Here is a 19,203-nt window from a genome sequence, read left to right on the forward strand (position 1 = left end):
AACCGCACTCACTTGTGGATGGTTTTGCTTCTCCAGCGGCAGTACTGCCCCTCCTGCTATTTTCTGCGTACACACACACACACACACACACACACACACACACACACCCCTTCTTACAGGATTTCAGCCAGCACTCACTTGTGGATGGTTTTGCTTCTCCAGTGGCAGTACTGCCCCTCATGCTGTTCTTTGCGCGCGCGCGCGCACACACACACACACACACACACACACACACACATCCCTTACAGGATTTCAGCCAGCACTCACTTGTGGATGGTTTTGCTTCTCCAGTGGCAGTACTGCCCCTCATGCTGTTCTTTGCGCGCGCGCGCGCACACACACACACACACACACACACACACACACATCCCTTACAGGATTTCAGCCAGCACTCATTTATGGATGGTTTTGCTTGTCCAGCGACGGTACTACCCCTCCTGCTGTTCTCTGCTCACACACACAAACACACACACATACACCTTCTTACATGATTTCAGCCAGCACTCACTTGTGGATGGTTTTGCTTCTCCAGTGGCAGTACTGGCCCTCATGATGTTCTCTGCATACACACACAAACACACCACACACACACACACCTTACAGGATTTCAGCCAGAATGCCCGGGCTGGGTTTTTGGCATGGCCTCCAGGACCTGGGGTTCTGGTGGAGGAGGGGCTTACTTCTCTCCAACTGCTTTTGTTGATAGGGGTGGAATCCGTGGGGGTGGGAGGGGGGGAGGACACCGGGGGGAGATGTGAATCAAACTGCTGCCCCTTGACAGTTGGAGCAGGATGATTTCTTCCTTGACCCCACTGCCCGGCTGAGTTTTCCAGGGAGTGTCCACAGACCCTTCAGGGCAAGTCATCTGAAGGTCACTTGGTGGCATCTGAAGTTCCAGATGCCCAGGTTCTCTTGTTTGAGCACCATATGTCACCTGCACTCAAGGCCCGAGGGATGGGCAGGAGTGGGCCTTTGGATGAGAAGCAGCACAGAAAGTCAGCGCTCCAGGATAGGGCTTGTGCAGAGTCCTCAGAGTAGTGGAGGGAGCTGGCCTAGCACATCTGTGAGCAACCACGAATCTATGCAAAGCCCCCAGCAAATACAGACACAGGAGAAGAGAAGTGCGAAGCCCTCAGAGTGCCCCGCCCCCGCCCCAGACCTCCCTGTCAGTGATGTCCGGCTGCCTGCTAGAAACACCTGATGGCTCCCAGAACTCACAAGGCAGAACCAGACTTCAGGTGCCCCAGAAAATTCAGTGGTCCTGTAGGGCCACGATCTCTCGGACTGACACAAAGGAAGGGCAGGTCCCCACAGCTGTCAGGGCTGCCACCCAGTTACAGTAAAGGGACTCTGACACAGCGTCATGGCTTTACCTGGAAGACACTCAAACACACGGGTGTTCCTGGCAAAGATTTGGAAACCCAGAAGAGTCTGGAAAAAGCCAGTGGGCACCCAGAGCCTTGCCTAGTGGGGTGAGGAGATGCCTGACGGACAGGCCCCTACATCTCCCACTGGCGTGGGGAGCAGAGTGGACACCCCACTTTACACTGAGCACTGGGTGGTCCTGGCCACCCAGAACTTAAGCGTGCCTTGGCCCCCAGGTAAAGAGCCAGCCCAGCAGGGTAGGTTGCCTACGGGGTCAAGTCGGGAGTGTCAGACAGCCTCCCCACCTCTGTTGCTTTTTGGGCTGACCACTGGTGAGACAAGCACTTCACACATCCCAGCAGACACAAGCTCACTGTGGGACTCTGGCAGTCCCCTGAGGTATACCCTGGGTGAGTCGCCTGACTGTGCTCATGGCGGTCGGATGAAGCCCCAGAGAGAGAACCCCAAGGCCAGAGTCAGACAACCCACCACACCCCCCACTTGTCCCCACTCCCCACTGAGGGAGCACCTGAGTGCAGACCAGCCCCATGCTCATCTCTGTCGGTGTGGGAGAGGGTGGCGAACTGCATGTGCCCAGAAAAACTAGAAAAGCCAAGTAGCAGCCTAGAGCCTGCCAGGGGAGTGACAGGGTGTGTCACTCTTCACTCTTCATGCCCTTTGATTCCAGGTCACAGCCAGGCACCATGCCCTCTGCTTCTAGGCAGCCCCCCTGGAAGAGGATTGTGAGAGGTGGCAGAACCCCTCACAGTTGGGGGGCGGCGGTATACTGGGCCCCCCTCCCCATCCCCTCACAGCACTGTGAGTGCTATTCTGGGCCCTAGTTTCCTCCATGTTTGTGCCGCATGCAATCCAGGTGCGGGGGCTTGTCCACTATTTTTCTTTCCTCCCCTCTCAGGGTCACAGGGGACAGACAGGAACAGGGTAGTTCATCGACATCCTCCCAGGCCTTCTGGATCCCAGAGACCCCAGAGTCTAAACTGGACCCCTGGGGTGGGGTCCTCAGCACAGGGGTGGGGTCCTGGCCTCCCGTCCTCTAGAAGAACCTGGGAAAAATGCTCCAGTCATTCAGACAGTGAGCCCAACGAGAGGGCCAAGTGCACTCCCTCAGATGGGCCCTGGCCGCTGGAGCATGTCCCCCAATAACTGTTGGGCACCTGCTGTGCCCTACTCAGTGTTTGACACAGGCCACAGAGCAGTGGGCAAGGCCTTGGGCTCAGGGAGACTGCCCAAGGGCCAGAGAACATGTCATTGGGGGAGGGGGTCGTGTTGAGAAAAGCATGGAGGACCAGATAATCCCTCTGAGACAAAGCTTTTATGATTGACGCTTAAAGGTAGAAAAGGAGCTGGAGGGCACTGGGGGAGGGGTTCCAGGAAGAGGAGATCCCCAAGTGCAAGGGTCCAGAGACTGGAGTGGACTTAGTGAGTCAAGGAACAAAGCAAATCTTTTGTTGTTCGTTTGGGGGCCACACCCAGTCACGTTCAGAGCTGACTCCGGCTCTGTGCTCAGGGTCACTCCTCGCAGGACTCAGGAGAACAGCGGTGTTGGTGCTGGGGATGAAGCACCAGGTCTGTCTCATGCAAGGCGAGCACTGACCTCTGGACAAAATCTCGTCACTCAACATGGTGAGCAATGGGGAGAGGGATGGGAGATGGGACCAGAGGGGAGCAGGTCACGGGGGGGGGGGGGGGTTGAAGGTTTGGCGGGGGGAGTAGCAGGTAGGAACTTATTTCCCATCCCCTGGAAATGGAGGTCCTGCCACTATGGGGGAGAGATCCAGGGCTGCCAATGGTGGGAGCCTGGTTCCCAGAGGGGAACAGGTGATGGATGGCCCTGTGGGAGGAGAGAGGGGAAAGGGAGGAGTGGAACTTAGAAAGCCTGATGGGATATCAGGGATGGACAGACAGATCAGGAGAGAAGTGGCCGAACAGGAGGGAGACTGAGGTTGGGGTGGGATTCACAAGTTCCCATGTTCCTGTGGACTGACCTGGATGTGGCAGAGTTTGGTCTGAGGGATTGTAGGGGGGTTTTGTTTTTTTCACAATGCTAGGGATGGAACCCAGGACCTCACACATTCTATGCAAGTGTTCTACAACTCTGCCACTGGCCTGATCCGTGTGAAGAAAACCACAGAGAGAGGCAAATGTGAGGTTGCAACCTGTTGACTTTCAGAGGCCCCAGAGGAGACCAGGGATGGCTGTTGAGCTGGGGAGAAAACTCAGGCTGTGGACTGTTTCAGAGGGCAAGGGGAGCTGGGAGGGGCCGCTGGGGGGGTGAATAGAGTAGCTAGTATAGACTAGGGAAGAATCAGAGATGAGAAAGTGGGGAATTGGGTTGGGCACAAAAGGAGACAGGAAGTAGCGGGGTACATGAGTGGAGCTGAATGGGCTGTCGTTACAGGAATGGAGGGGGCCTGCATCTCAGATACACAGGTACCGCTGAGGGCTCCTTCCCACACACAGATCCTTCTGCATCCTCTTCTCTGCACACATAATGATCCAGATTTTTCTGGAGTCCTCACCCCCTGTGCAGGAGCCCTACAGGAAGTCTAGGCACAGAGGGAGCTCAGCAGCAAAGGGGTTGCCCACACCACAGAGAAGGCTGCACTGAACCTGTGACCTCAGGAAGAGTTACTGGTGATCCTGGAGTTTCTGGAAGATTTCCCGGCACCCTCTCATGGTCTGGAGTCGTTCCACACTCCTCAGTCAGGAGACTGCTCCTGCACCCCTCTGCCAAGAGACTGTTTCCACACCACCTCAGGAAACATTTTCCACACCCCTCAGGAGACTGTCTCCGTACCCCTCAGCCAGGAGATTGTTTTCCAGCACCCCCTCACTCTCAGGACATTGTCTCCATACCCCTCAGTCAGGAGACTGTTTCCACACCCCTAAGTTAGGAAATTGTTCCTGCGCCCCCTCAGTCAGGAGAGAGGAGCAGCAGGTGGGAGAGGGCTGACTGTTTGGAGCCTCTCGCATGGGGTATCACCGCTCCCTGGGATGGACCACCCCCCCACCCCCACCGCATGGACTTGCCACCCAGAGAGAGTGGGACAAGGTGGAGAACAGAGATGGGAGCCCGGCCACCTTCCTGTACCCCCCCAAGTGACCTGGATTTCTCAGAGCCTGTCTGCTTCCGCCCCACAGCCTTGATTCCCTTCCTCCTGCCCAGCACCACAAAACACAGTAACAAGTTTGCTGGGAGCCTCCCCAGGAACAGGAATCAGAGGTGCGACTATGTACCCCACCCCACATTTGGCCCAGCTCAGGCCTGCCCCCTCCTCTCTCTCTCTCTCTCTGTCCACTCTTCCAGCAGATAAGAGGCTGCCTGACCAGCTGAGATGGTCTCCAGAGAGGGGGTGGAGGTGGTCTCGGAGAGGCGTTGGCATGTGTTCACCCACTCAAGGTCAGGGCTAGGCAAGGGACGGATGTATCCTACTCAACAGGAGAGGAAGGGGAAGAAACAAGTTACAAAAGGGGTGCAGAGGATGGGGAGGAGAGGGAGAGGCCAATTACAGAGGTGGGGGGGAGCAAGGATAAAACCTGGTTCCCATTCTGAGCGCTGCTCAGACAGGCAAAGCTTCCAGCACTTTGCAGCAGGTACGCCGGGTAGACGGGGCTCTGGGACATAACACAGGATGGAGGGTATGGGCTGCTCTGACTCAGAGGTGTAGAGTTTGGGGATCATAGTTCTTAGGTACCAAGAGACTGCAGGATTGGGGGTGCAGTAAGCAGCCCCATGGGGGCTAGGAGGCAAGAACCACACAGGCCTGGGACAGGCCAGGCAGATTCTGTAGCTTGTAGTTTGTACGCCTGTGGGGGCGCTGGTTTCTGGCTCCCGCCTGGTCAGACACAGGGGCAGGGGATATCCCAAGGGGTGCAGACAGCTCTGCTGCTCCCTTTCCTCAGGCCCACCCTGCCCCTCCCAGGTAGAGGGGAGAAAGGGGTCATCAGAGGGGGGATACCCCAGGGAAAATGGTGAGTCTGGGGGTCTAGAGGAGGAATGGAGGCCCCCAGGGCAGAGCAGGGAGCTGCCCAGTAGGACGAGGGAGGCCAGGGGACCTGGCGGAGTGGAGAGGTCTTGCTAGAAGCCCCGAGTCCCACTGTTTGGTCTGTCAACTCTGTCTCTTGTTTTCTCCCTCCCACCCAGCTGGCCTAGAATGGACTTCAAAAAGGACTTCCCAGCTATGAAGAACAAGAGGGACCTCCACATTTGGGTCATTGAGGTAAAGGGACAGATGGGTGGTGTCATCTGGAGACAAAGCTCTTCTGCCCCTTCACTTGGGCACCCTCCAGCACCCCACCCACCCCTCATGGCTTGGGGAGTGGCACAGGAATTTCTGGAGTTGTCACAGGTCCCTTTTCTTGCCCAGAACCTGGAGATGGTGCCTGTTCCCAGGAGGGCTTATGGGAGCTTCTTTGAAGAACACTGTTACATCATCCTCCACGTGAGTCCCTGGGGTGGAGGTGGGGGTGGGGGGGTCCCTGTCCAGCCACTATCAGAGGTTGCAGACTCAACTTTGCCACCCCTCCAGAGGTTTGGGGGAGGGGGGTATGGTCCCTGGGATCACATCCCACCCACTCCGATACCCTCACCTTCTCCATGAATGACCTCTGTCACCACCTTGGACCTCAGGCCCACCACACCCCCATCTCCCCCTGCCCCCCCCCATGTTCAACAACCTGGGCCCTCTGTCCTCCAGAGCCTGATGGCCCAGCAGGGGTCATGCCGCATTGACCTGCACTACTGGATCGGGAGGAACACAGATGAAAAGGCACAGGGCACGGCCGAAGCCCTCCTGCAGCACCTGGCCACATTTTCCCAGGTCACGTTCTGGAAAAGCCTGGTACAGCACCGCGAGGCACAGGGCCACGAGTCGGACTGCTTCCGCAGCTACTTCCGTGATGGAATCCTGTGAGTGCAGGGCTGCCTGGGCCACCTCCTTGGGAGGCTGTCTTCCCTCCCCTGAGATGTGGGGCAGCTTTCTTCCCCCCCCCCTTTTTTCACAGACTTGTTAGAATCATAAAATTATTTCGTTACGTTTATTTTTTGGTTTGGGGGGGGAGCACCCCTGTTGGTGCTCAGGGCTCACTCCTATGTTCAAGAAACCCTGTAGAGTGCTGGGGACCAAACCTGAGTAGTTCAGATGCAGGTCAAGCACCTCTATGTACTATAGCCGGGCTCCAATCATCGCCATAAGTTTCTAACCTTTCCCTCAAACCCCCCCAAATGTAGCCTTCTGTGCTTCTGCTGTGTCTGTTCTCCTCCCTGCCCTGTGGGGAGCTACTGTCCTGACCACTTCATGTCTGGGAGTGATCTGCTGTCATTCTGTGAGTGGCTTGCCTTTCTGGAAGAATGGTGTGTTTCAGATCCAGGCCTTATTGTGGCATGTTTCATTCACTCTAGCTTCCGGGCCCTATCCACTGGTATGGTCTGGACACAGGGTAGCTTTCTGTCCAACCACTTAAAGCACATTGTATCCTTCCTACTTCCAGCTGTTCCAGACAAATGTTATTAACATTTACACCCAAGGTTTTGCATGGAAATGTTTTCAAGATATGTTTTTTATTTATTTCCGGTTTCCACAAAGAATATCCATCCAGGAATGGTCAGCAATGTTTTTTGTTTTTGTTTTTGTTTTTTTTTATTAGTGAAGCACCATGAGGTAGAGTTGTAGATTTACAAATCTTTGTGCTTGGGTTTCGGTCATACAATGATCAAATACCCATCCCTCCACCAGTGCCCATTTCCCACCACCATGGATAATATCCCCCTCCCCCCCCCTGCCTCTGTGGCAGGGCATTCCCCTTTGTTCTCTCTCTCCTTTTGGGTGTTGTGGTCTGCAAAAGAGGCATTGAGTGGCAAACATGTTCAGTCCATAGTCTACTTTCAACATGCATTTCCCCTCCTGGGAGGATCCTCCAAACACCCTTTATTTGGTGCTCCCTTCTCTATCTGAACTGCCCTTTCCCCTAGAATACCCGGCTGGCCTCTAAGCTATGGAGTAATCCTCCTGGTGTTGATCTCAGCTATTCTTAGGTATTAATCTCATATTTTGTTGCTTTATATCCTCCAGATGAATGCAATCTTTCTATGTCTATCCCTCTCTTTCTGACTCATTTCGCTTAGCATGATACTTTCCATATTGTACCACTTGTATGTAAATTTCGTGACTTCATCTTATTTCTAAGAGCTACATAGTACTCCATTGTGTAGATGTACCAAAGTTTCTTTAACCAGTCATCTGTTCTTGAGCACTCAGGTTTCTTCCAGTTTCTGGCTATTGTAAAGAGTGCTGCAATGAACAAACAAGTGCAGATGTCACTTCGACTACACATTTTTGCCTCTCTGGGGTATATTCCCAGGAGTGGTATCGCTGGGTCAAATGGGAGCTCAATTTCTAATTTTTTGAGAAACATCCATACTGTTTTCCAAAAGGGCTGAACTAGTCGGCATTCCCACCAACAGTGAAGGAGTGTCCGTTTCTCGCCACATCCGCACCAGCATCGGTTGCTTTTGTTCTTTTGAATGTGGGCCAGTCTCTGAGGTGTGAGATGGTATCTCATTGTGGTTTTGATCTGCATCTCCCTGATGATTAATGATGTAGAGCATTTTCTCATGTGCTTTTTTGTCATTCGGATTTCTTCTTTGAGAAAGAAGAAATTCTGTTCATTTCATTGCCCCATTTTTTTATGGGGTTGGATGTTTTCTTCCTGTGGAGTTCAACCAGTACTTTGTATATCCTGGATATCAACCCCTTGTCAGATGTGTATTCAGCGAATATCCTTTCCCATTCTGTAGACTGTCTTTGTATTTTGGTCACTGTTTCTTTGGAGGTGCAGAAGCTTCTTAGTTTAAGATAGTCCCATTTATCTATCTCTGTTTTTACTTGCTCAGCCAGTGGTGTGGCATCTTTGAAAGTACCATTAGCCTCAATGTCATGGAGGGTTTTGCCAACTTTGTCTTCAATGTATCTTATGCTTTCTGGTCTGATGTTGAGGTCTTTAATCCATTTAAAGACCTTACCTTTGTACATGGTGTTAGGCAGAGTTCTGAGCCCATTTTTTTGCATGTAGCCGTCCAGTGATGCCAGCACAATTTGTTAAAGAGGCTTTCCTTACTCCACTTCACATTTCTTGCACCTTTATCAAAGATTAGACGATCATATGATTGAGGGTCAGCAATGTTTTTATTTCGAGGTATCTCTACGGGATTTCTCAGGAAGCTGGGGGGGGTGGAAGAGAGGGGAGGGTTCTCTCCTTGTAGTTCTCCACCTGGGAGACTGGTTGGTGCCCAGGATTCATCTCATCTCAGGTCACACACACACACACACACACACACACACACACACACACGGCATGTGCACTGAGACCACTTGCACCTTATCCCTGGTTTCTTCAAGTACTTTCTTGGTTTTGGTGGTTTTGTCCACACTCACCAGTGCTCAGGGCTTACTCTGGTTCTGCACTCAAGGCTCACTCCTGGTGATGTTCAGAGGATTATTTGGGGTGCTGGAGGTTGAACCCAGGTTGGTGATGTGCAAGACAAGGCACCTTACCCACTGTACTATCTCTCTGGCTTCCCTTTTTAATCACTGCAATATATTTAAGTAAAGCCATAGAGACTTGCTAAATCTCGGCCATTTCTGTATCATTCAGCCGAACAATGCATGCACTTATGAACATATGAACATAGTGTAGATACAAACACATGTACCTACCTGCGAAAAACACACCACCCCATATTTATGACTATTCATGTTCACCTACACGGTACATGCCGCTCCCCAAATTCCATGGGTCCCCTCTGTACTCACAGGGATGAACAGACCCATCAGTGCTGCTAGGGTTCAGGAACCGCGTGTCTCCCCCTGCACATGCATGTGCGCATTTCCTGCTTCTTCCCAGGGGTGAACAGAAGAACAACAATATGTACCCGAATGTGTCGACACACCTGCACTCAGACAAAGCACCCACACCGGCTCTCCCGTGTGGGCTGGGTGCTGGCTACAGGGCTTTACCACCAGCTGTTCACGGACACAGCCATGTGCCTGCTCCTGCTCCCCTCCTGCCCTACCTCCCTTCAGGGCTTGGACTTACCTGGGACCCCATTCCTCCTCAGCTACAGGAAAGGAGGCTTCACTGCCGCCTCCAACCACACAGAGAGTCACGGGTACAGCACCCAGCGGCTGCTGCAAGTCAGCGGGAAGATGCACGCGTCTGCCGGGGAGGTGAGGAGCAGCGTGATGGCTGCACGCATGTGCGCTGTGCGACAGCACCCCGGGGCAGATGTGGGGGACGGGGTGGTGCTGGCCAGTGGCTCAGGCCCTGAGCACCTTCCTTGGGAAGGCAGAGCCGGGCTAGCGGCCCCGTGCCTGTGCCTCTCCTCTTTCACCCACTTTCCTCTTGTCTCAGGGGCACCTTCAGAGCTTGGGGAGGGGTCGTTATGGGGTGTACCTGCATGATCCTTGTAAGAAGCTCAGTGGGAGGGAGCCTGATTGGGGGGTGTACACTCCCCCTCACACATTGTCACTCCTTCTCCTAGGGACACATGCACTGCCTCTCACTGTCAGGGTCCCCCACTGCCATGGGTGCCCATGGGCAGTTAGAGGAAAGGCTTCTGCGGGGCTGGAGCAGTAGTACAGCGGGTGGGGCGTTTGCCTTGCATGCGGCAGACCCAGGTTCACAGGTTCGATTCCTAGCATCCCATGTGATCCCCCGAGCACTGCCAGGAGAGATTCCTGAGTGCATGAACCAGGAGTGACTCCTGTGCATCGCCGGGTGTGACCCAAAAAAAGCAAAAAAAAAAAAAAAAGACACTCACTGGGGCTGGAGTGATAGCACAGCTGGGTAGGGCATTTGCCTTGCACACAGCCGACCCGGGTTTGATTCCCAAGCATCCCATATGGTCCCCCAAGCACCGGCAGGAGTAATTCCTAAGTGCATGAGCCAGGAGTAACTCCTGTCCATCGCCCGATGTGACTCAAAAAGCAAAAAAAAAAAAAAAATTCATTGCTGTCTGGCAGGAACATGCTGGAAGAGACAGGCGGGCATTTGATTTCCATGGTGTAAATGGTGGCTTGTTACTGGCTCCATGGTACATGGCCCTCCTGTGACTCACAGGCGATCCTACCCAACCTTAGTCACCTTACCATCACCCAGAGATTTCCGTGGCCAACCTCCTTGGTCATGTGGGACACCCCCAGAGACCTGAAGATCACCCGATATCCTGGTGCATTCTTCAGAGTCCCCACTTCTCCCCTCCAAAGTGTCCCTTTATCTGTAGGGGCAACAAGTCCCCCATGAGCTCACACACATGTTCACAATGACTGTGTCCAGGTATGTGTGCACACACACTTGTACACACCCTAATCCAGGTGTGTGTGTCTGCATGCACAGGGGTCTGGAGTGAAAGTGGCAGCCCATCATACATACCACATCTGCAGTGACTTGCACGGGGCCATACAGACAGATGCATGCCACCACTGGGGTGTGGTGCTCAGACATATGCCCCAGCTACACACAACTGCATGGTCACAAGTGACCCACCAGTTATGCTCCCAGGAGCGGGGACAGGCCTTGACACCTCCTTCCACCTGGGGGCTGCAGCCTGGCCTTGTCTCCCGTCCTGTCCTGGTAGGTGGCCCTGTCCTGGAACAACTTTAATAAGAATGGCATCTTCCTGCTGGACCTGGGTGAGATGGTGATCCAATGGAACGGACCCAACACCAGCACTGCAGAGAAGTTACGGGTCAGTCCCTATCCCCCAAGAACCAAGGGGGGCGGGGGTCCTTCTAGGTGCTTCTCTTCTGCCACCCAAGAGGCAGGTTTGTCTCTGCCACCACCTGAGGAGCTCCCATCCGGTTCCCCTGAGTCTCCAGCCTGCGCTGGTGGTACCCCTAGATGCCAGGACGAGGAGACACTTCCTCTGTCCCCTGGGAACTGAGCAGAGAGAGGAAGGATCTGGGCTGGACTGTCTGAGCTGGGGGTCCTGTGCTGAGGGTGCTGACGGCCAGGTGTCACCCCCAGGGACTGGTGCTGGCCTGCAGCCTCCAGAACAGGGACCAAGGAGGCCCTTCTCAGATTGGTGTGGTTGACAACGAGAGCAAAGCCCCCGAGCTCATGAAGATCATGAGAGCCGTGCTGGGTTGCCGAGTGGGCAACCTGCGTGCTGCCCCACCCACCAAGGGGATTACAGAGATGCAGAAGGCCAATGTCCACCTCTACTAGTGAGCAGACTGTGAAGATGGCGGGGTGGGGGTCGGGGTGGGACAGACATGGCCCGAGCCCCTGCCTTGCTGTGCTACACACAGTCTCCACAGCCCTCCAAAGAAGGCCTGAGTTCTAGGGCGGCCCATCGGGGCCTGGCCCCAGGCTTCATCTCTTACACGCCTGCTTCACTGAGAAGCCCATTGTAAGGTCGGGCTAGGGAGGCCCGAAAGGGCCAGGGAGTTGCCCAGGTCTCTGCAAGGAGGTTGCAGAGAGGTCATGACGTCATCTCAGGGCACCAGCCCCTGTGCCTTCTGCCTCTCTGGCACAGGTGTCCAAGTGCCAGGGGAGTGGGGGAGCCAGGCCAGGCAGAGGCTGAGCTGCCTCCATCTGAATGCCCTGCCCCCAGTGTCTACAAGAAAGATGAGAACCTGGTGGTCCAGGAGCGGGCAGCCTGCCCTCTGACCCGAGACCTGCTGCAGGAGGAGGTGAGGCAGGCCCTACCCCAGTGCCCCAGCCCAAGGCCCAGTGGGGTCTAGATCACCCACTGAGTATCCCCGCTTCTGCCCCCAGAAGTGCTATCTCCTGGACCAGGGGGGCTTCAGGATCTACGTGTGGCAGGGTCGCTGCTCCAGCCTGCTGGAGAGAAGGGCTGCCTTCAGCCGGGCTCTGGTGAGCTGTGGGGACCACCCTGGTGTGTAGGGAGAGACAGCTTCGCCCAGGGTCTCCTTGGAGAGTAAGCAGGAAGCATTGGGTCCTGGGGGCGAGATGGGGTGATGGTCTGGCCCTGGCACTCCTGTCTGATGTAGGAGGGGTTATGACCCTGTGCTGGGGTCTGAGGCTGGAAACAGCACTGCCCTGACAGTGAGGCTGTGGCCTGCCCTAGGAGCCCAGACAGGAAGACCAGAAGACACCAGAATGGGACCCCTTCAAGTCTGAGGAGCCGGTGGCACTGGGTGTCCTCTCCTTTATGATGGGGGGAGGCGGCAGAGCTTTGTCTGCGGTGGGTGGGAAGGGTTGCTCAGCCAGCCCTGCCCGAGACCTCCCAGTCCCAGCCCTGCCTGCCCGCTGGGACCCGGAGAAGTCAGTGATGACAGAGAAGTGATAATTAGGTCATGAGCTCGCTTAATTAACGGTGCTCAAGCCCCTGCTGTGTAAGCGGGAGGTCCTCTGGGTGGAGCTGGTGGAGCGAGGATTGTGAGCCCTGCAGCCCTTGCCTAATGAGCCTGGGCCCCAGGACTTCATCCAGGCCAAGGGCTACCCGACCTACACCAACGTGGAGGTGGTGAACGAGGGGGCTGAGTCCATTGAGTTCCAGCAGCTCTTCCAAACCTGGAACAAAGTGCCGCTAGAGAATAGGAACCAAAACGAGACAAGTGCGTGGAGGGGGCGGGGCCTCTGGTGGGGCGGGGCAAGGCCCTGGGTGGGGTGGGGCCTCCTGGTGGGCGGGGCCTCCTGGTGGGGTTGGGCAGCACCTGGGGCCTCCTAGAGACTCCTGAGTGAGCTGGAGGGAACCTGGTCCCGACAGGGAACGAGACTGGGCAGGACGTTCCTGTGACACCCAGCCACACCACCGCGCACAAACACTCCCATTCAGGTCAACGGAATCCAGTAAAGATGAACATGAAAAAGCTGCAGCGCCGTTCTGAGCTTGTAGCCCAGTTCCGCATGGTGGACTCTGGCTCAGGAAAGGTGGAGGTGAGGGGCACTTCGGGTTGGGCTCTGCCTGCTGGTGAACGATGTTGCCCAAGTGCATGTCTGTACGGGGTATATCGTGCACATCTATGTGAGCTCGTGTATGTCCTGACCATTCCTCCTGAATGTCACAGCCAGTCACACCATCATTCACCATTACTATGGGACTCCGTGTATACCCAGGACAAGCCAGGCTGGCTTCCTGGTGCCCAGGCTAGGGGTTTGTGGGTAGGGGCAGCTCAGATCCCCCTGCCAACTCAGGGCTATTTTGAGGTGTGACCAAATTTGACCAGCCCTTGCACACGGCTTTACCCTCAGAGAACGATAGATCACACCAAGTGTGAGGAAGTGTTTTCCTGTGTCAGCAGCCTTTGTTCTTAAGTGATCCTTGAAAAGAGGGAATTTTTCCCAGAATCTGAGGCCTGGCTTCTGCTGGCCCGGGCTGAAGCTAAGCCAGGACCTGCTTCTCACCAGGCCTCGCAGCTGGCATCCGGCTGGGGCAGCAGTGTGCCAGGGCTCAGGGCTCCATCCCCTGTTCATCAGGGCAGGCCCCACAGAGGCCTCACTGGGACCAGACTCCCCATGTGTACTGGGTCCTGGGGGCACAGAGAACAGTCACCTGCAGACGTTTGCTAAAGTCCAGTGCAAAAGCTAGTCAGGGTGCCGAACAAGGGGTGTTTTCTGGCCTGTTTGTATGGAGGAGCCCCCTGTGCTCTCGAGCCCTTGCCTGCAGGTGTGGTGCATACAACACCACGGCCGGCAGGCCATGGACCCCAGATGTCACGGACAGCTGCATGCAGACGACTGCTACCTGGTCCTCTACACCTACCAGACAATGAGCTACAGTCAGCATGTTCTCTATGTGTGGAAGGTGCGCTGGCCCGAGGAGGGCAGGAATGGCCTCCTGAAGGTGCCAGAGCAGGGGCCCTGAGGGTGGTCCTGAAACTCTGTACCAGGTCTTCCCCCCACTGCCCGCAGGGCCTTCGTGCCAATGCGCAGAAGATCATGGCTCTGAAGAGCCACACTGAGGAGCTGGACATCCAGTACCACAAAGCCCTGGTGCAGGTGCATGTGACCATGGGCAGTGAGCCCCCCCACTTCCTGGCCATCTTCAAGGGCCGCCTGGTCATTTTCCAGGTAAGCATGAGCCAGTGCGCTCCTCCAGCTCCTCCCTGAGCTGCACCCTGGACTCAGCGGGCAACTCCCGACATTCCTGGTACTTGCCCCAGCCCTGGTGCTCCTGCCTAGGTTTATTCCTTTTTTCCCCAGAGCCAAGGGCATCCATGAAGAACCTCAGTCTTGCCAGGGTCAAACTGGCCAAGCTGCTCCTTTCAATCCCCAGTCTCTGTGGAGCCAGGCTCTGACCCATCAGAATTGGGGGTGAGGGACCCATTTAGAAAGGGCCTATCTGGGGCTGGAGTGATAGCACAGTGGGGTAGGGCATTTGCCTTGCATGCGGCCAACCCGAGTTCGGTTCTCAGCATCCCATATGGACATCGAGCACTGCCAGGAGTAATTCCTGAGCGCATGAGCCAGGAGTAACCCCTGAGCATTTCTGGGTGTGGCCCCCCAAGTAAAAATAAAAGAAAGGAAAAGAAAAAAGAAAAGGTCCTATTGCAGACCAAGGGGCTCGTCTCACTCTTCACCCAAGAGACCCAGAAAACAAAAGTGTTGGCTTCCTGAAGAGAGCTCTGGGCTCCCTGGCATCTGGTTCCCCCCTCAGGACCACTAAGGCATGATCCTCTTGCAGAAGAACCCTGCACTCAATGGAAAGGGGGAGTGGCCAGCTGCCATCCGACTCCTCCATATCCAAGGCACTGAATACCACAACACCAAGACTGTGGAGGTGCCAGCCCATGCCTCGGCACTTCACTCTGATGACATCTTCCTTCTGCTCACGCCAGGCATTTGCTACCTCTGGTTTGGGAAGGTACCCCCGATGCTAAGCCACTGATGCCCACCGCAGGCAGTGAGCCACATGAGGGGTCGCGGGGGGAGGAGGCCATGCCACAGGAGGCAGACCATATCAGGTAGGCCAGGAGAGGCAGGAGGAGGCCCAGTGGAACCTGGGGGCGCCACAGTGACAGGGGGATGTGGGAGTCCACAGGCCTGAGCCCGGCCACGTCCAGGCCGCTCCCCTCCTTCCTGCCTCAAGCAGGAAGCGGATCCTTCCCATGCCCTTTGGGAAGAACGGGAGTCCTAGTTCACTTTGCCAGAGTGTTCTCTGCTCCCAACATAAACCATGAATGAATGACCCACCCCAGCCTGGCACACCCTTCCCACCTTGGCCGGGTCCAGAGAGGGCCTCAGGAAGCTGGGGGCAGCAGGGAGAGGAGAATGTTGTCTTGGTCCTCCAGTGAGTCAGCGCTCCCTACCTGTGGGCAGGAGGCTGAAGACCCTCCCCGTGGTGGGCCTGACCCAAGTCTCTCTGCTTGCCAGGGCTGTAACGGTGACCAGCGTTTGATGGCGCGGAGGGTGGCCTCTACCGTCTCGGGGAAGAAACAAGAAATGGTGCTGGAGGACCAAGAGCCTCCCCACTTCTGGGAGGTCCTGGGAGGCTGTGCCCCGTACCCCAGAAACAAGAGGTGAGGGCTGGGGCAGGCTCTTCTCATGCTGAGGAGGACACGGAGGCCCAGAGGGAGACTCACAGAGGGTCCCACAGCAGGAACCCAGCCCAGGCCTCCCAGAACACCAACTGGGCAACTTGAATCAGGGAAGACAGTGGTGAACACAGGGCACGGGTGCCCTCTGCTGGCAGGAGGTGCTCCTGGCCTTGTCCCCGTCCTGGACTGTCCCCCTGGCAAAAGGCAAGAGAGCAAAGTGCCTTTCTCCAGCCCTACAATCCTGAGGGGTTTGGCTGTGTGTGTGTGTGTGTGTGTGTGTGTGTGTGTGTGTGGTGTGTGTGTATGTGTGTGTGTGTGTGTGTGCGCGCGCTGTCACAAACCTCCATGCTTTGCTCTCCTCTCTCTCAGCCTTCCTTCCCTTCTCCCAGTTTGGGCTTTCAGCTCTGAGCAGGGCTGGCACCTGGTCTTCCTCCTGCCCTGTGCTCTGCACGGAGCCAGCTTCCCCTCATCACAGTGACTCTGGGCAAGATTCACGGGCTGCTGGAGCTGCATCCGGGGTGGGCCCGATGGCCTAATGGGCTGTATCTCTAGCGGAGCTCACACTGGGGCGCGGAGCAGGATGTGCATCTCAGGGGGTGTGCATCTCAGGCCCCTGGTGTCAGGGCCCCTGTGCCTTCACGCCTTTCACACCTCATGCCCACACTGGCCAGGCTCCCAGAGGAGGACACCAGCTTCCCGCCACGACTGTTCGGGTGCTCCAGCCAGTCAGGCCGCTTGGTCCTCACGGAAGTGATGTTCTTCCAACAAGAGGATCTGGACAAGTATGGCATCATGCTTCTTGACACCTGGCAGGAGGTGAGGTGGCCACCCCCACGCATGGGATGTCAGTCCAAGCTGTATGCCTGTATGATTGTGGATGATGGATGTCATCGTGCCTCTAACACTGGGTGACAGTGATAAGAGCAGTGAGACGGGGTGCCTGAGATGTGGGTGTGACTGTGATCCATTCGGTACTTGTAACTGTTGTGCCTTCTGGTGGCATGTGATTCTGAGAGCAGGGTGAAGGGAGTGATGGGCTCTGGTGTGGCTCCTTGGGCCTTTTAGTTGTGGCTGTGCAGCCAAGTGGCCAATTGTCACTGGATAGCACTGGAGATACTAGCGGGTGACTGAAGGGGGTGTGCAGGGGCTGGGATCAGGCCGTGGTGCCATTGTGTGACTGTCTGTGTGCGGCTCTATGTGACTACCCACTCCTTGTCTAGCTGTGTGGTGGGAGACCCTCAGGACTGCGCTGGGGCCAGAGGGGTCTGACCTTGGTGACAAGGTGTCTGGGCTCCCTAGTCCCTTAGAGCACAACCCCCCTGTGACCCAAACCAGTGACCACAACTGCTCCCACTCCCCTGCTGTGCTTCCATGGCCACACTCCCCACTGTTGGACCCTGACACTCCAGGCCTGCGTGCTGGAACTTGGCACTGCTGGTTTCTGCTTATTAGAACCCCCAGACATGCCTGGGATTCACACATTCACTCCCGCAAATCTTTACAAACATCACCCTCTCAGACTCCCCTCATTCTAATTTCAAACGGCATTATCCACCCCAACCACCCCACTGTGCTTCTTTCCTACTTATTCTTTTTTTTTTCCTACTTATTCTTCTCCAGCTGGTGATCTATGTTTCAATCTCTCTGTAGCCCTACCCACTCAATGACACAAAAACACCCTAGGAGGGTGGTGTTTGTTTGGGGGACCACCCCTACAGGTGCTCAGGGGATTTCTCCCAGCAGCAATTGAGGGACCATGTGCTTCCAGGGATTAAGCTGGGGCCTCCACATGCAAAGGGCCCCCCACATGTTCCCTTCCCCCTTTGAGCTCTCTCGCTGACCCCAAGAGTGGGGAATTGTGTCTAATTTTTTTTCACTGTGAACACCCCCAGCCCCAGCATACAGCTGTGCCCGGCTCCCACAGGTGCCCACAGAGGTCTGTAGACTGAATGCAGTATGCACACTCAGGGCCCACCGGTGGGCTTATGCTTGGGCATGTGCCTGGTGGCTGGCATGGGAGCAAAGGGGTGGGCTCTGAGACCACAGGTTGGGCCCAGTGGCAGGGAGAGGCCAGCTCTGCACAGGCCCACATCAGGCCCTGTCTGTGACCCAGGTGTTCCTGTGGATCGGGTCGGCGGCGAGAGAGGCAAAGGAGGCGCTGGCCTGGGGCCGGGAGTACCTAAAAAACCACCCAGCAAGGAGGAGCCTGGCCACCCTCATCGTGCTGGTCAGGCAGGGTCATGAGCCCCCCACCTTCACCAGCTGGTTCCTCTCCTGGGACCCCAACAAGTGGACTGTGAGTGGGCCGAAACCCCACACTCAATATCTCCACCTTGCCTGAGATCCCCCATGTGGGTGTGGGAAGCTCTCCTGGCCCCACTGGTGCCCCTGCACCCACACATCCTCATTCTTGCCCTCAGAATAACCAGTTCTATGAGGAGGTGGTGGAGAGCAGCCTGGATGTAAGACCTGCCGACTCTGTGAGATGACAGCAGTGGGGGGTGGGGGGGGACCTTCAGTTGCACCCACACACACCCCTCCCCCGGGGTCTGGGTGCAGAGGGCGAGCTCAGGGGCTTCAAAGTGAGGCAGCAAAGGGGCTAAACAGGTGGTAGATTCAGTATGGCCTCCCTGTGGGAGCCCAGCACCCCACACCAGCCTGTGGCCTCTCTCTGCAGGAAATGGGTCACTTCCCACTGTCCACCTGGCTGGCCAATTGCAGGGAAGCTCCCTGGATCATAACAGCTTTTAGGGCTCCCGAGGACAGCTCAGAGAATGAGCCGGAGCTGGGTTCCAAGATAGGCAGCAACGATTGCGACCATGGCGACACCAGGCTGGTCAGGCCCGTGAGCCTGCCGCGAGAACAGCTGATGCACCAGCCCGCCAAGGACCTGCCAGATGGCGTGGACCCGGCCCACAAAGAGGTGGGCACTGGAGACCCACACTCAGCATCAGCCCAAGGCCAGAGAACCAGGCTAGAGGAGCCTGGGGGCTGCCGAGGAGGGGGGGGCAGTGGGCAGGCTGCTCCAGGGAGACATGGGTCCTGGATGGTGGCAGGTGGAGAGATGTGGGGAGGAGAGCCTGGAGCCCAGGGGAGATAACTCTGGGTGTCTGGGTTGGGGGAACAGATTTCTGGACTCAGAGGACTCCCCTCTCTGCATCCCTCCTCCCCCCACAGTTCTACCTCTCAGACTCTGACTTCCAAGACATCTTTGGGAAGTCCAAGGAGGAATTCTACAGCATGGCCCAGTGGAGGCAGCAGCAGGAGAAAAAGCAGTTCGGCTTCTTCTGAGAATTGCCTCCCATCTTCTGACACC

General features: G+C 56.1%; 1 protein-coding gene across 1 annotated transcript; it reads left to right on the plus strand.

Annotated features, from left to right (window-relative positions):
• Positions 1-5,540: 5,540 nt before the first annotated feature.
• Positions 5,541-19,178, plus strand: VILL (villin like). The gene is made up of 19 exons (XM_056129343.1): positions 5,541-5,606; positions 5,754-5,827; positions 6,074-6,295; positions 9,503-9,611; positions 11,021-11,131; positions 11,410-11,609; positions 11,999-12,077; positions 12,163-12,261; positions 12,827-12,983; positions 13,187-13,287; positions 14,018-14,155; positions 14,263-14,421; positions 15,035-15,214; positions 15,724-15,869; positions 16,559-16,703; positions 18,001-18,183; positions 18,308-18,367; positions 18,565-18,810; positions 19,065-19,178. Exons 1-19 carry the CDS (start codon positions 5,541-5,543, stop codon positions 19,176-19,178), a joined length of 2,589 nt encoding a protein of 862 aa, XP_055985318.1.
• Positions 19,179-19,203: the final 25 nt, after the last annotated feature.

The sequence above is a fragment of the Sorex fumeus genome, unplaced genomic scaffold (assembly GCF_029834395.1).
Source record: "Sorex fumeus unplaced genomic scaffold, SorFum_2.1 ptg000072l, whole genome shotgun sequence".
NCBI lineage: Eukaryota > Metazoa > Chordata > Mammalia > Eulipotyphla > Soricidae > Sorex > Sorex fumeus.